The sequence below is a fragment of the Delphinus delphis genome, chromosome 8 (assembly GCF_949987515.2).
Source record: "Delphinus delphis chromosome 8, mDelDel1.2, whole genome shotgun sequence".
NCBI lineage: Eukaryota > Metazoa > Chordata > Mammalia > Artiodactyla > Delphinidae > Delphinus > Delphinus delphis.
The window spans coordinates 99,026,408-99,042,260 of record NC_082690.1 but is presented as its reverse complement, the minus strand read 5'-3'; the positions used below and the strand labels follow the sequence as shown (position 1 = coordinate 99,042,260).

Genomic DNA, 15,853 nt, shown 5'->3' with positions numbered 1-15,853 from the left:
GTGGGTTCGAACCTCCTTCTCCACCTTCGGAATTTAAGTAAGTTACATCACTTCTCTAAACCCACCTCCTGAGATGGACATGGAGGTTAAAGAAGATACGTATGAAACACACAGAACAGGGTCTGGTACTATTAATATCCTTCCTATAGACATTTATATACATTTTTTAAAAATCAGAATTGAAGTTCATACACTATTTTTATACTGTTCCACTGGGGTGAGTTAACAAGAGAAATGTAGCTATTGTAAGTTACTCAAGTGGGAGGAAACTATAGTCCACTGGAAAGCCCTGGAAAATGGTGAGACCTCTTGCGGGACAGCTCGTGGTGTTGGGGCCATCAAACACTATACACCCTAAAAGTCTAGGTGACCACAAGAAAAGAAAAACTAACTCCCAAACTCGTCACAAAGTTGGTGAGATTGCCCTCATCTGTTATACCACCTGCACTTGAACAATCACAAGGGTAGTCATGATAACCCGAATGCAAAAGCCATCCCCCAGTTTTCTGGAATATAAGAATCCTCAAAACTCTTTGGTAAAGGAAAGACCCTATAGGGAAAATATATATTTTTTTAATTTTATATATATATATATATATATATATATATATTTCTGAGATTTAATATCCTTCTAATCTTGATAGAAAGGTAATTGAAACAGATTTACATAATTTTGAAAACATTAACAAGGATTTGTGGTATTTCTCATTGTTACACACAGGACACACCCTTATAACTCTAAGCCTATACCAATCTATGAGATATGAGACCTCCCTTCCATTCATTCAGTCCCTTCATTAGACCTTTAGTTTTCCCTTTCATTGTTTTATTGATCACTGCTCATGTAGAGAAAGGCTATCTGTTTTTTTAACTTTTTAAATTATTTTTTATTGAAGTATAGTTGATTTACAATGATTCAGGTATACAACAAAATAATGTAGTTATACATATATGTACCTTTTTTTTCAGATTCTTCTTCATTATAGGTTTTTACAAGATATTGTATATAGTTCCCTGTGCTATACAGTAGGTCCTTGTTGTTTATCTATTTTCTACATAGTAGTGTGTATCTGTTAATCCCAAACTCGTAATTTATCCCTCCCTCCTCCTTTCCCCTTTGGTAACCATAAGCTTGTTTTCTATGTCTGTGAGTCCATTTCTGTTTTGTAAATAAATTCATTTGTGTCACTTTTTTAGATTCCATGTATAAGTGATATCATATGATATTTGTCGAGATAGTTATTTATGTAGGTCCTTTTACCTTGAACACTTGCTGAACTCTAATAATTGTGAATTCATTAGTCTGGACTTTCAATATAAATAAAATTTTCTGTGCATACTTTTAAAAAAAGATGTATGGGATTCCTTATCCTCACATGTGATGGAGAAAATGCATATTGCAAACACTGTTGTCCACTTAGCATTTTATCCTGAGCATTCTCCACCTCGGTGGTCACATGAGGTCACATTTACATTCGTACTCCACCTCATCTCAATGTTTCCTAGAACCCCTGCCCATTCCACAGAGTTGCCCTAGTGTTGCGTCCCCATTTTGCCCTTCTAGCCTGCTCCAGGGTTAATGAGGCAGCCCCACAGTACATGGGCTTCTGCCCCAACGTGCTAAGCTCTCAGATCACTCCCCGCCTCTGCCACCATCCACCAGCACAGTGGATGGAAACGAGCTCTTCATCTGCTACTTTGTCCATCTGACAGTAACACCCACCACAAATGATGTGGCCCTGCCTGCCGGGAAGACGTGGCCTTCACTCCCTTACGGTGGGTTCCTCATAGGTTCACCCCAACCCAGGCCAACCGAGATATTTTATATCCCTGAGCCTCTGTGGAGATCTAAGTTTGAATGCCTTATCTCAGGGGAAATTCCTCAGCATCCTGTGTAGATCAGTGGTCCTTGTCAACTCCACCCACGCAACATCCAAGAACGAAGAGCAAGTGTGTACACTGGGAGATGCTTACATTTGAACCCCAGCTCCTCACATCCAAAATACCCTATTACACCTAAATAATTTGGTCCATTTGATATTTTCCATTTTTTATTATGAAATAATAGTAGCATGATCATACATTTCTATAGATAGTAACGATTATTTCCTTGGAATAAATTTTTAGAAGCAGAACTGTGGGGGGAAGGGCATTCTCATTTTTAAGGGTCTTCGTACATGCTTCTGATGTTAAACATTTTTCCTGTGTTATTTAGCCACTTTATTTCTTTTTTGTAAATTTAGAATTCATATTCTTTGCCTTGTTTTTCTAATGAGGTGTTTGACTTTTCTGAGTGAACTATAGAAACATGAAGGATATCTCCTTTCATTTCTTTGAGAAATATTTATTGTGCTCCTATTATATGCCGGGAACTGGGCACTAAAAATATGATAATGAACCAAACAGATGAAATATCTGCCCTCATGGAGTTTACATTCTAATAGGTAGAGACAGAGAAGATAGTGTTCTAAAGAAATAGAGTAGGGTGATGTGATAGTAAATGTCTGGTGTGGTGACAGAGAAAGGGGACTCCTGGAAGTCAGAAAAGGCCTCTCTGATGTGGTGTTTACACGGAGGTCTGCATGAAAAAAAGACACAAGAGCATCTTCTTATGTGAAAAACATTCCAGACAGCAGGAACCACAAGTGCAAAGGCCCTGAGGCAGGAATAAGCTGGGCTCTCAAGGAACAGTTAGAAAGGCAGCAGAAGGGCTCCTATTGTCAGCTAAGGCTGGGGGAGGCTGGAGGTGTCCTGGCTGCCAAGCGGCAGACCCTCTGGCCTTGCAAGATGATACCATGCAAGTGGTGGCCATTAAACTTTGACCCCTGCCAAAGCCCACCTCTCCCATCAAGTGCAATTTGGGTAAGCCCTCCAGGCGGGAAGTGAGCTGGAAGAAAATCCCTGGGCACCCAGGGTCATCCCCTGTGGGGGTTTTTTCCAAGACTTCCATTTCTGGAGCAGCTAGATCCCACATGCTCCTTCTTGTACATGGCACTCACACCACTGGACATCAAAAATGAAAAGCTTTGTGGGCTGCTCAGAAACCAAAGAATATCCTTGGATAACTTTTATAATTTTATTTAAGGTTAATTCAAGTGTGCAGAAAACACCCACCCATCCCACTCCTATGCTCTTTGGACATGTCAGGAAAAAGAATAAAAGGTCTGAAGACAGACTAATCCCAGACAATTCTGATCCCTGTGCTGTTACTATCTTTTTGCCCCTCCAGGTCCATCCATCCTCAGCATTCTCTATCTTTCCTTATCCTGATCTGTCCAGGCAAGGCTGACTTTTCCCCACTAAAAAAAAAAAGAAAAAAGCAAGGCAATAGGAGATGAAGAATGGACGTATGTATGGGGCAGATCACACACGGTCTCATAAGCTAGAATAAGAAAGAAAACTTTTTTCCTAAGTGCAATGGGAAGCCAATGAAGGGTTTTTAAAAGGGAAGTTATAGAATCTGATGTCATGTTTAAACAATTTCTCCAGATTCTGTGAAGAATATGGATTATAAGGAGGCAAGAACATGTGATATGTATATAATGGAATATCATTCAGCCGTGAGAAGGAAGGAAGAAAATTCTGCCATTTGCAACAACATGGATGGACCTTAAGGGCATTATGCTAAGTTAAATAAGTCAGAGAAAGACACATACTGTATGATATCACTTATATGTGGGATCTACAAAATCCTTATCCTCTATTCTCTTCCACTGGCCTCTGTGACTATTTTTATGCCGGTACCATACTGTTTTGCTATGAGTGTTGGCTGCTAATGACTGATAACTACTGCCTTCTATGGGGTATTGCCCTCAGCCAGGAGAGCCACTTGTCCCAGAAATGCCTAGGGGGTCCCATCGCCACCTCTTGGGAGAAGGCCTCAGTCAGTAGATAATTGATATGGCCTGCAAAAGGCCAAATCCCTTGCCTAGAGGCAGAACTGAGCCCACAGTATAATTCATTCTCCAGAGGTCCCCTAAGGACCAGGCCAAAGCTACACTCCAACCGAAACTACCTCTTTGCTCAGCTATTTTCTGTTTCTTTCACTCCCTTACAGGTTTCTTCTATAATCACTCCCTCAGTGAAACACTGGCCCCAAAATCCTTGTCTCAGGTCTTTAAGGAACCCAACTTAAGACATATCTCTTCCCCAAATTCCAAACAAAAGTTCTAGGCTTAATATTAATAACAACAACAATAACAATTGTGTAATACATCAAAGCTCTCCAGATCCTCCCAATATGTCACAAAGGGAAAAGAGTAATAATTACTCTACAATCACTCATTTCACAAGTTCCCCAGGGGATGTTTAATGGAATATTATCATGACTGGTTTATTTCCCTCTTCTTTCTCTACTTTGTCCCAACTGTCACTCTACCCTCTATACCACTCCAGAAAACATTCCCAATACAGTGCACATACTCTTACTGCACAGTTATTTCAATAAGTATTTAATTACAGGAAAAGATCATAAATATTATCTGAAGTGCACTGGAAGATAGAATTCACTGTGCTGCCAGAGGTCCTGATCTGTGGCTGCTTTCCTTCTTCGTGATATTTTCTTGCATCATCTGGCATCTGCAATTGCAAAAGTCACCCTGGCTGGGCTGAATGCTTGCTAATTATCAAAGGATTTTATTCCAGCCATGTTACTCTGGAGTGATGGGGCACATGGAGTCTCCAAAACTCTCCCGCTGGAAGAGCTCTGATCCCACATTAATGAGTGGATGAAAGCCTACAGGGCAGAGGAGTGATTCTACTGAGGCAGGACACAAGTTATTAGAAAGAAGTAAGATGGGGTCTCCAGAGACCTGTCATCTAGCTGGAGAGATGAGACTAACCACCAAGGAACAGTCATAAACAATGTAAGACAAGCAGAATTAAGTGCCCAATTGTGTGGGTCTAACAAAGGGAGTGTGGGTTTCAGAGAACCAGGGAAGAGATGAGAGCTGGAATAACCAGAGAAGGCTGCCCATAGAAACTCTGGAAATGCATCTTTAAGGAAAGTGGTAGACTCATGATAGAGATTCAAATGAAGCATGTTTAGACCGCCCTAGCCTCATTCCCTCCTGAATCAGTAAACAGCCCTCCTAATGAAATTCTGAGCAGACAATGCAGCTAGGTTTCAGCCCCTGAGCTGAGAGTTGACCTCAGGTTTAAGGATGGACGCAGTGTAGAAAAGTTCGCCAGGAATCCTCAGAGCTGAGTTCCAGTCCTGACACCACCGCTAACTGGGACAGCAGGACATTGAGGGCCAGTGGCAAAGAGGAACCAAATTCATTCCTTATAGAAACTGCAAATGAGCTTTGGAGCTAACAAGACTCAGGAGTTGCCGTGAAATCCCACAAGATTTGTTTTTATCCTCTCTGATGCGCGGAGACAGATAATGAGCCCCTTCCGTAGTCTGTTCTCGCTGACAAGGCTGCCTTTTCCAGGGAGCCCTGGGGGCTGTCCCAGGTTGCTGATTCGTGATTCAGGGACAACCTTTGTGCTTACTGTGTCCCTCCCACAAAACCATCCCCAGAAGTATTTTTAAAACCCCACTGGTTTGCTTAACAAGAAGAAACCTAAAATCTGTCAGCTACATACATCTACTTGAGTAATCTGAGCTGCTTTCTACAAAATGCTTAAATGACCTTCAATTAGTTTGATTCCAAACCTAAGATGAACCCAATTAGATTATTCCACCAGGTAAGTAGGATGTAATTGTTACCTTGACAACATTGATAGGGTACCAGCTCTGAAGTAAGGTCCACACAAACTGGGGAAGATGCAACTGGACAGAGTTTCTGACCATTGTCATCAAAACTTCTCCCCTGTTGGGACCATGTCCAGTCTGAGATTTCAGCTCGTATATGAAATACACAAGTCAGTCTGGGTCTTTTTTTTTTTTTTTTTTTTTTTGGAAAACTACAGCTGCAGTCTATTCAGGCTTATGTGTGTGTCACTAGGTAAATTTTAGAAAATATGAATAGTTTTATGAGGCAGGGGTGGGGTACTGTACTGCATAGCTTAGACCAGAGAATTCACTGTAAATTACTCTACTTCCTATAATTATGCTGTAGGTGGGATTAATCATACGTACTGGAGCTTTGGCTCTGCGACCTCAGTTAGAATCTGGGCTTTTCATTGACTAGTCATGTGACCTTGAACAAGTTACTGGACTATTCAGAGTCTTAGTGCCTTCCAGGACAAAATAATACCTCTATCACAGGGTCACTGTGAGGATTATACGAGATAATGTGTGTAGGATATTTAACATCCTGGCTGACGCATAGTAGATGCTCAATGAATGGCTACCAGTATTAGGAAGGACACACAGCACAGTGGTTCAGCACCCCAACACTGGGATCAGGGAGGCCAGGGTTGACATCTAAACATCTTTTCTTTCTAGCCTGAAACCTCAAGCAAAATACTTAATATTTCTAAGCTTCAGTTTCCTCAACCAAAAAATAAAGAAAAATATTCCTCTCTCATAATGTTATTGTCAGCTTTAAATGAAAGAAAGCCTTTACAGCGCTTAGCACACTACCCCACTCAGGGCAAGAGCTCGCTAAATGTTGACAACAAATGTTTTGAGATACCAATCCCGTAAGGTGAGGAGGGTTAACTTTGTTAATCTCCTTCATTGTCCCCAAGGGACTCAACCCTTGGAAGAAAGAGAAGGAAGAGTTTGGGAGAAGATTCCAAGTTAAAGTAAGCACATCTCTTCTCTGAAGTGTTGCTCCAGGCTAAGACTGTCTCTCTTTCCCTATCCCCTCCAGAGACTGCATATTCTTCTACATTACATATTATAATCAAAGCATATTACAAGTAATAAGGTCAACTCATAAGTGTCCCTAAGACTTTTTAAAATGTCAACTGGCCACAAACCTTTGTTTTCCCACTTATGAGCTGTTGGGTTCAGGGAATCTATAGCTGTCCTCTACTCTGGACCCAATCTAAGCTGCTGGTACCCCCAAGCCCCTTAAATAACATCTTCAAAACTGGGTGTCAACAGCCTGGTCTTGAAAAGTTTCCTTCTGGGAAATATTCTGGAAATTGCTTTTCTGGAAAATAAGCAAACTCTATCACATTAGGTAAAAACCCATTCTAAGTTTTCAAAAATTATTATTATGTTCCTTTTTTTTTTTTTTTTGCGGTACGCGGGCCTCTCACCATTGTGGCCTCTCCCGTTGCGGAACACAGGCTCCGGACGCGCAGGCCCAGTGGCCATGGCTCACGGCCCCAGCCGCTCCGCAGCATGTGGGATCTTCCCTGACCGGGACACGAACCCGCGTCCCCTGCATCAGCAGGTGGACTCTCAACCACTGCGCCACCAGGGAAGCCCCAATTATGTTCCCATTTTATTATTGAGAAAGTTGAGATTCTAATTGGGTAAGCAATTTTCCCAAGAACGTACCAAAGGAGGGATATGGGCCAACTAAGTCTGTCTTAACCCAAAAACAAGGAAAGAGAAGAAAAGACGTGGACCACCAAGAAACTCCAAAACCGAACTTAACCCTTTTCTCCCCTAGAAGTTGAGTATTTGCCTAATACTCTTAGAGGTGCTACCATTTAAAAGTTGAGACTTGGGTCTGAAGAAAAGGTAATTCTGCTCCCCTATGAAGAGAGCACAATGGGGCAGAAAGAGCACCACAGTTGGAGTTAGAAAGTCCCAGACTGGGGCTTCCCTGGTGGCGCAGTGGTTGAGAGTCTGCCTGCCGATGCAGGGGACACAGGTTCGTGCCCTGGTCCGGGAAGATCCCACATGCCGCGGAGCGGCTGGGCCCGTGAGCCATGGCCGCTGAGCCTGCGTGTCCGGAGCCTGTGCTCCGCAACGGGAGAGGCCCCAACAGTGAGAGGCCCGCGTACCGCAGGAGGAAAAAAAAAAAAAAGAAAGAAAGAAAGTCCCAGATTGAAATGTTGATTTTCTTTCTTCCTAGGTGTGTGGCAAGTTAGGCAACCTCCTTAACATCTCTGAGCCTCCTTTTACCCTTCCATCAAACAGTCATGGCTATACCCAACTTAAAGGGCTGCGGGAAGGATCAGGGCTAATGTATGAGTTGGGTATTGCCTGTGGCACAAGCCCTGTGTGACTGCATTTGTACCCAGATGATCTGCCACCTAATCTCTGGTCATGTGCATCGAACAATCTTGTCCCTAAATCAGAGGGAACCCTGGGATGTCACCATGAGATGGATCGAAAATGGACTATGACAATTTCAGAATTAGAGGTTGAGAAAGATATTGAAATTAACCAAGTTTACTCATGACTTGAAAGTAGGAAGGATCTGATTATCTAAAGAACTGCAGGTAGATTTCTTTGATTCCATAAATCATAAATATGTAGTTAAATGTAGGAAGGCAGCAAAACAAATTCATAGCAAAAGAGCAGAGAATTTGCCATCAGACCAATATCGTTCAGAACACACATCTTCCACTTATTAAACTGGGTGACCTTTGACAAATTAATCTCCCAGAAGTTCAAATTCCTCATTAGTGAAAAATAAGATAACAGCTCTTGAAGGACTATTTCCAGGATTAAACAAGATAATATACGCAAAGCTCCAAGGTTTTTAGTGGAAAGGGTAAGTAAGTGGGCTGTAAGCACACAAGAAAACCATAATAAAATCAGAAATAACAAACTAGATTTACCTACATAACATGGATAAATCACAAAGATGTGCTACATGTGGGAAAAGACACAAAAAAGATCATGCATGTAAAATTTAAAACACACTAAAATCACTACATTTTTTTAAAGATACACATATTTCTGGGACTTCCCTGATGGAGCAGTGGTGAAGACTCTGAGCTCCCAATGCAGGGGGCCCAGGTTCAATCCCTGCTCAGGGAACTAGATCTCACATGCATGCCACAACTAAAGAGTTCACATGCCACAACTAAAGAGTTCACATGCCACAATTAAGGAGCCAGCGAGCCGCAACCAAGGAACCCACCTGCCACAACTAAGACCTGGCACAACCAAATAACTAAATAAAATAAATATTAAAAAAATAAAGATACACATATTTCTAAATAAATATAAAAGGAATAAACATGGGATGATATATATTTCACATATACTAAAGTAGATCGCTATGAGGGGTTGGGGAAGGATTGAGGATGGAGGGATAGGAGGGAAAATAATATGAAGAAAGACCTTGCCCTGTTCAATAATGATGGTTTATCAGGAACTGGGGAATATGGTTAATATGCCCCAGTTCCTGATTCAAGGAACTGGGAAATAGTCAAGATTTCCTTGAATCTTTGGATTCAAGATTCCATGATATGTTTAAGTATCTATCAACCACTTGAAATAGTGCCTGCATATTTAATATACTCAGTAATTAGTAGCTAGAGTATACACATTACATAGTACAGATGTTAGGAAAATTCTTTCAAGAGCCTCATTTAGCCCATACACCTAGACATACAAATCATGGACTGCGAGAGCAAAAGAACTTTAATGATCATATAATCTAGCCCTACCATTTTTCAGGACAGAAAGTAAAGCCCAAGGAGGGAAAGTGAACTTCTGAAGGTTATTCAGCTAGTTAGTGTTTGTCCTAGAGATGGTAGCCATGGATCTTGACCATACCAAAAGGACCTTCCAAAGAACGTAACTCATCCCCAGGCCAGGCTGCTGGAGTGGGGTGGAGGGAACAGCTCAAGGAGGCTGTGTTTTACATGATATGTCAGTGTCTCCCTCCCACTAGTGACCACTGATGAGAGCTAGAGGAAAGATTAAAGTAGTAAAGATTAAAATGGAGAAAAAGACTTTCAGTTTTTTATTGATGCTGAGATGTAATTGACATATAACAGTGTGTAAGTTTAAGTTGTACAGTGTGTTGGTTTGATACACATATATTGCAATATGATTGCCACCATAGCATAAGCTAACACCTCTATCATGTCCCATAACTATCATGTCTTCTCTGTGGTGAGAACAATCAAGGCTCTTAGCAACTTTGACGTTTACAGCACAGTATTTCAACTATAATCACTGTGCTGTGCCCTAGGTCTCCAGAACTTATTTATCTACTAGTTGCTAGTTTGTACCCTTAAACATCTTTTAATACCAACTGACTAAGCAATTTTTGACCACACGCTGAATTAGATAATAAGAAAAATATGTATCAATGGTTAATATGAGGGAATAGTTCACATAAAGAGCAGATTTGTCATCTTCCAACTTCTGAAATGCTTTCCTGAGAAAAAGGAATTAGAACAGCTGTGTCTGGAAGAGGCCAAACTAAAGTCAATGCATAGAATATAAAGAGAAAGAATCCAGATACAAAAAGAGAATTAACAGGTAGAACTGTCCACAGATAGAAGCTCACAAGGCAACCGTACAAACACGTGGAGGGTGTGCAGCAGAGGAGACTCCAAGATCCAGTGGGGATTAGAGCAGATGCTGCCTAGATTATTTCCAAATCTCGGAGTCTATGTGTTTCTTATCTTCACAGGAATTTCCAAATATAAACCAGAGTTAATTTGAATTAGAAACACCAGCTCATGGCTCAGCTTCCAAAACATGCAGGATGCCGGAGAAGAATCAGCCAGGTGTAAGATTTCTCAAAAACAATCTCTGTACATTTGCCCAGAAATATAAACCTAACTTCTACCAGAGAGAAAACATCAGTCTTTCAATTCTGGGATTTTTTTTTTTTTTCATTTCATTCTCAGCCTCAGATCAACAGTCTATGTGGAATCCGTGGCCATGAATAATTTCACCATAGTAACTGAGTTCATCCTTATGGGCTTCACTGGCTCCCTTAAGCTGGAGATTCCCCTCTGCCTGGTGTTTCTGAGTCTCTATCTAGTCACCCTTCTGGGGAATATAGGGATGATGATTCTGATCCAAGAGGATGTCCAACTCCACACCCAACGTACTTCCTTCTGAGTCACCTCTCCCTGCTAGACATCTGCTACACCTCGGCCATCACCCCTCAGATCCTGGCCACACTCGCCACAGGCAAGACAGTCATCTCCTATGGCCAGTGTGCTTCCCAGTTCTTTTTCTTCACCATTTGTGCAGGCACAGAGTGTTTCCTGCTGGTTGTGATGGCCTATGATCGCTATGTGGCTATTGGCAACCCACTGCTCTACACTGTGGTCATGCATCCCAGGATCTGCCGGAGTCTAGTGCTGGGAGCCTATGTCTATGGGGTAGCAAGGTCCATCCTGCGTACCATGTGTGCTTTCACCCTCTCCTTCTGTGATAACAATCAGATCAACTTCTTCTTCTGAAGCTTGCCTGCAGTGACACAACAAACACTGAGACTGTCGTTGTCTTCTTTGGCAACTTTGTGATTTTGGCCAATGCCTTGGTCATCCTGATTTCCTATCTGCTTAGCATCAAGACCGTTTTGAGGGTGAACTCTTCAGGTGGCAGGGTTAAGGCTTTCTCCACATGCTCCTCCCACCTCACTGCTGTGGCCGTTTTCTTTGGGACCCTCATCTTCATGTATCTGCAGAGCGGTTCAGGCAAATCCCTCGAGGAAGACAAGGTAGTGTCTGTCTTCTACCGTGTGGTCATCCCCATGCTGAGCCCTGTGATATACAGCCTGAGAAATAAGAATGTGAAAGCGGCCTTCAGAAAGGTCACTGGTAGATTCCAAGTGTCACAGAGTGTGTAGATCTGGGTGTAAGGACCTCTCATCTTGGTCCATTTTTTTCCCATATTAATATATCCTAATAGGCACCAGCAGTATATGCAACCAGTACCCACAAACAAAAAGAAGGTAGAGAGGTACCACAGGCACACAAGAAAAACTGCAAATCTACAGCAACATGGTTGGAACTAGAGATTATCATACAAAGTGAGGTAAGTCAGAAAGAGAAAGACAAATACCATATGATATCACTTATATGTGGAATGTAAAATATGACACACAGAACTTATCTATGAAACAGAAACAGACTCACAGACATAGAGAGCAGACTTGTGGTGGCCAAGGGTGAGGAAGCGTGGGGGAAGGATGGAGTGGGTGTTTGGGGTTGGTAGATGCAAACTATTATATATAGGATGGATAAACAACAAGGTCCTACTGTGTAGCACAGGGAACTATATTTAATATCCTGTGATAAACCATAATGGAAAAGAACACGAAAAAAGAATGTATATTGATGTATAAGTGAATCACTTTGCTGTACAGCAGAAATTAACACTACTTTGTAAATCAACTATACTTCAATAAAAGATTTTTTAAAAAATTTTTAACTGCAAATGTGATAACATTTATTTCCAGCAATTCAAATGTACTTTCTTCTCCCTCTCCCACCTCCAGTCCATTCCTAAGAACCCAGAAGTCTCATACTGCTCACTGACATCATAATTTACAGAATCTCAGAGTCCCCAGAGGTCTTCAGTTAATCTCAATCCAGCCCGATACTCTTTGCATGCTTGGGTTTCCCATCCTTTCTCTCTCAGTTTTGCTCCCATCAGTACTGCCTTTTTTTCTGGGACAAGGATTATATCAGGAGATCCCTGTGGATAAAACTAAATAGTCTTTTTTTTTTTTCTTTTAAGTGCGTGAGTGACTGATCACCTCAGTAAGGGAGGAGTGTTGTAAGACAAAACTGAGTCTCTAAATGGCCAAGGGAAGGGAGTGTTTAAGAAATGAGCCTTCGGGCTTCCCTGGAGGCTCAGTGGTTGAGAGTCCGCCTGCCTATGCAGGGGACACGGGTTCGAGCCCTGGTCCAGGAAGATCCCACATGCCACAGAGCAACTAAGCCCCTGCACCACAACTACTGAGCCTGTGCTCTACAGCCCGCAAGCCACAACTACTGAGCCCACGTGCCACAACTACTGAGGCCCGCGCACCTAGAACCCGTGTTCTGCAACAAGAGAAGTCACCACAATAAGTCCGCACTCCACAATGAAGAGTAGCCCCTACTCGCCACAACTAAAAAGAAAGTCCGTGCGCAGCCATGAGGACCCAACGCAGCCAAAAATTAATTAATTATTTATTTTTTTTAAAAAAAGTATCTCCCCCTTGGGGATTTAAACTGAAAAACATGGGAAAAGACTAAGTTAGCTGAGAAATGAGACTCACAAATGATGATAAGCTATGGAGAGAATGGCTGAGTCATGTTTACGGACAGACCAGAGAGGAAATGAGCAAATGTCAGACGCTGAGGAGGCAGCCATATAAACCAGTCCCTGGTGCTACACTAGATCTTTCCAAATCTTGAGTTATGTTCCAGACTGAGTTTCAGCACTCCCAATAGGTCCCCCCAAGCAATCCCTGTCTCCTTTTTGGAGCATAAAAGTCTTAACCATAGACCCATATTCTACTAGATAATCTGAATGGTCTCTTTTACAACCTAAAGAACCTAATAACTCATTGTCCTAGCTCCTAATAAAATATTATTATTATTATTATTAATACAGCTAAGAGTAACAGAGCACCTATTATATGTCAGACACTATTCTAAAACCTTTCAGATGTATTTAACAACTCTATGATGCCTTAGAAACCCTATGGTGCAGGTACAATTATTATCCCCTCGTAGGGATGGGGAAAATAAGACATAGAGAAGTTAAGTTGTCCAGGGTCACGGAAGCAAGCCTCTTGATTTGAGCTCAGGGACTCAGGTTCCAGAAACTCTAGTCTTATCTACTCTCTTATATCACCTTTGAACACCATTTTATAAACAATTGTCCCTTCTCTGGTACAGAGTGACTTAAGGCAAAATGGCCCCTGAATCATTTTGCGGTACACCTGAAACTAAAACAACATTGTGAATCAACTATACTTCAATATAAAATAAAAATTAAATTATAAATAAATAAATAAATTTCTCCCAACAACAACAAAAAAATAGCCTTATTCATTAGGCTCTTTCTCCAGGAATCATAAAAGATGGTTTTCCTGCTTAGGAACTTGGGAGTCATGTGAAGGGACATTCAAAGGTCATAGGTAAGAGAAGACAAAATAAATAAAATAAAAGACCTATTAACCTCTTTTAACAAGGAGAGAACTTTACTCAGCCTAAATCCCTATACACTTGCCAGTTCTGGGCTAAGCAGCTGGATGAATAGAAGCTGGAAGAGATTGCATGTAATGGTTATTCAATAAAAATTTATTCAGAACCTACACGGACCCTATTCTCTGTGATGGCTAAGATAGGACCTGGGCATTTAAGTCAGCATCAGCCATGGGGCTTGTCCCAGATAAGACAGCTCTATTGATGTCTGAGAGACTGAGAGCAACAATGATTCTCAGACCCACAATCCACCAAGCAGTGTCCGAGTCCCCTACATTCAACTCCTCTGATCTAAAAGGAATGAGAGATCCATGCCTGCTTCCCAGCATCCTCTGCAGACCTACAAAGGAGAAACTGTCTACACAAGCATTCTCCTCGCCCCCCCCCACCACCCATTATCAACCTACAAGACCCATTCATTTACTTTATCCAGGTCTCTGCAGAAATGTTGCCTCATTTGGGAGAAACCTTTCTTGACCACCATATCTAGAACAACTGCTCCCCTACTGCATGTCACTGTCTATCCCCCTACCCTGCTATTTTATTCTTCAAGACACAACAATGCCTGATATCTAACTGCATGTTTGTTTTTTATCCCCACCCCCAGTAAAATGTAAGTTCCATGGAGGCAAGAACTGCTGTTTTTAGTGCACCTCCTGAATCACAGTAGGTGCTCAAGAAAGATCTATTGGAAAGCAGAAAGATTTAAATGAACAGGACTTCTATTTCTGGCAATACGGTGGACTAGGATTTTCTGACCAAGCTGGCTCCTTAAAAACATGTAAAAAGATAAAATAAAAAGGTGAAAAGATACTAAGAAATCAAACGCTAAACATCCAAGGGAAAAAAAGAACCCCAAGACGTAAGCAGAGTATTGAAGCTCTGTTTGCCATCGATAGCATCTCCCCGTGAGGCTATAGAACAACAGTTCCCCTACTGCATGTCACTGTCTATTGTTGTCTATTGTTGTCCACTTTGCAGCTTAAAGCAGCAAACCTTTCCTATTGCAGCTTCTGTAGGGGCAGGAATCCAGGCACAGGCTAGTTGGATGTCTTTGGCTCAGGGTCTCTCACAAAGCTGTAATTAACATGTTGGCAAGGGCTGAAAGTTAATTAAGGCATGGATTTGGGAAGACTTGGATCCTTCCCCACTGGTAGCCAAATATGTCGGTTCCTTGCTACGTGGACCTCCCCGTGAGGCAGCTCACAACATGACAGATGACTTTCCTCAGAAATAATTGCCCACCACAGTCTTCTTGAAACTTAATCTCAAAAGTAACATCCCACCACATCTTATCTACTAAAGGTGAGTCACCAAATCCAGGCCATTCCCAAGAGAGGGAAATTACGTAAAGACGTGAATACCAGAGGGCAGGAATCATCAGGGGCCATCTAAGGGGCTGCCTACCACAGTTTGCCCTCTGACCCCAAATGATTCATGTTATTCAGCTAGGACTGGTTAAAAAAACTAGACTTTTAACCAGCCTCCTTTGCAGCTAAGTATAGACATGTAGCTGAGAGTTTAGCCAATAGAATGTTTGAATAAATGGTGTAGACCATTTCCAACAAGCCATGCTCCTTCCCATTCTGCTGGCTTGAGGCAATTGAACACAGTGATGTTGGAAGTCCCCGGTTGAAGGTCAAAAAGCCACAATATGAATGACGACTTGTAAGACTGGTAATGGTTTCCCTCTGTTACTAGCTGTGAGGTACCGCATCATCCCATCTTGGTTTTCTTAAATCTTGTCCACACCTTTTTTAAATAGTGACTTTACTAGACATTACCCAAGCTGAATGTGTCATCTGTTACTTGTAAGTACCCTAACTGATACAGACCTCTACCTCTCACCACACACAAAAATGAATTCACAGTGGAC

At 41.8% G+C, this 15,853-nt stretch overlaps 1 protein-coding gene across 1 annotated transcript; it reads left to right on the top strand.

The window, feature by feature from the left end:
* The first annotated feature begins 10,558 nt into the window (after nucleotides 1–10,558).
* LOC132429214 (olfactory receptor 9I1-like) lies at nucleotides 10,559–11,624 on the top strand. The gene is given in 3 exon segments (XM_060017429.1): nucleotides 10,559–10,865; nucleotides 10,868–11,230; nucleotides 11,233–11,624. Coding segments are annotated over 3 exon segments (915 nt in total). The 5' UTR covers nucleotides 10,559–10,705.
* Nucleotides 11,625–15,853: the final 4,229 nt, after the last annotated feature.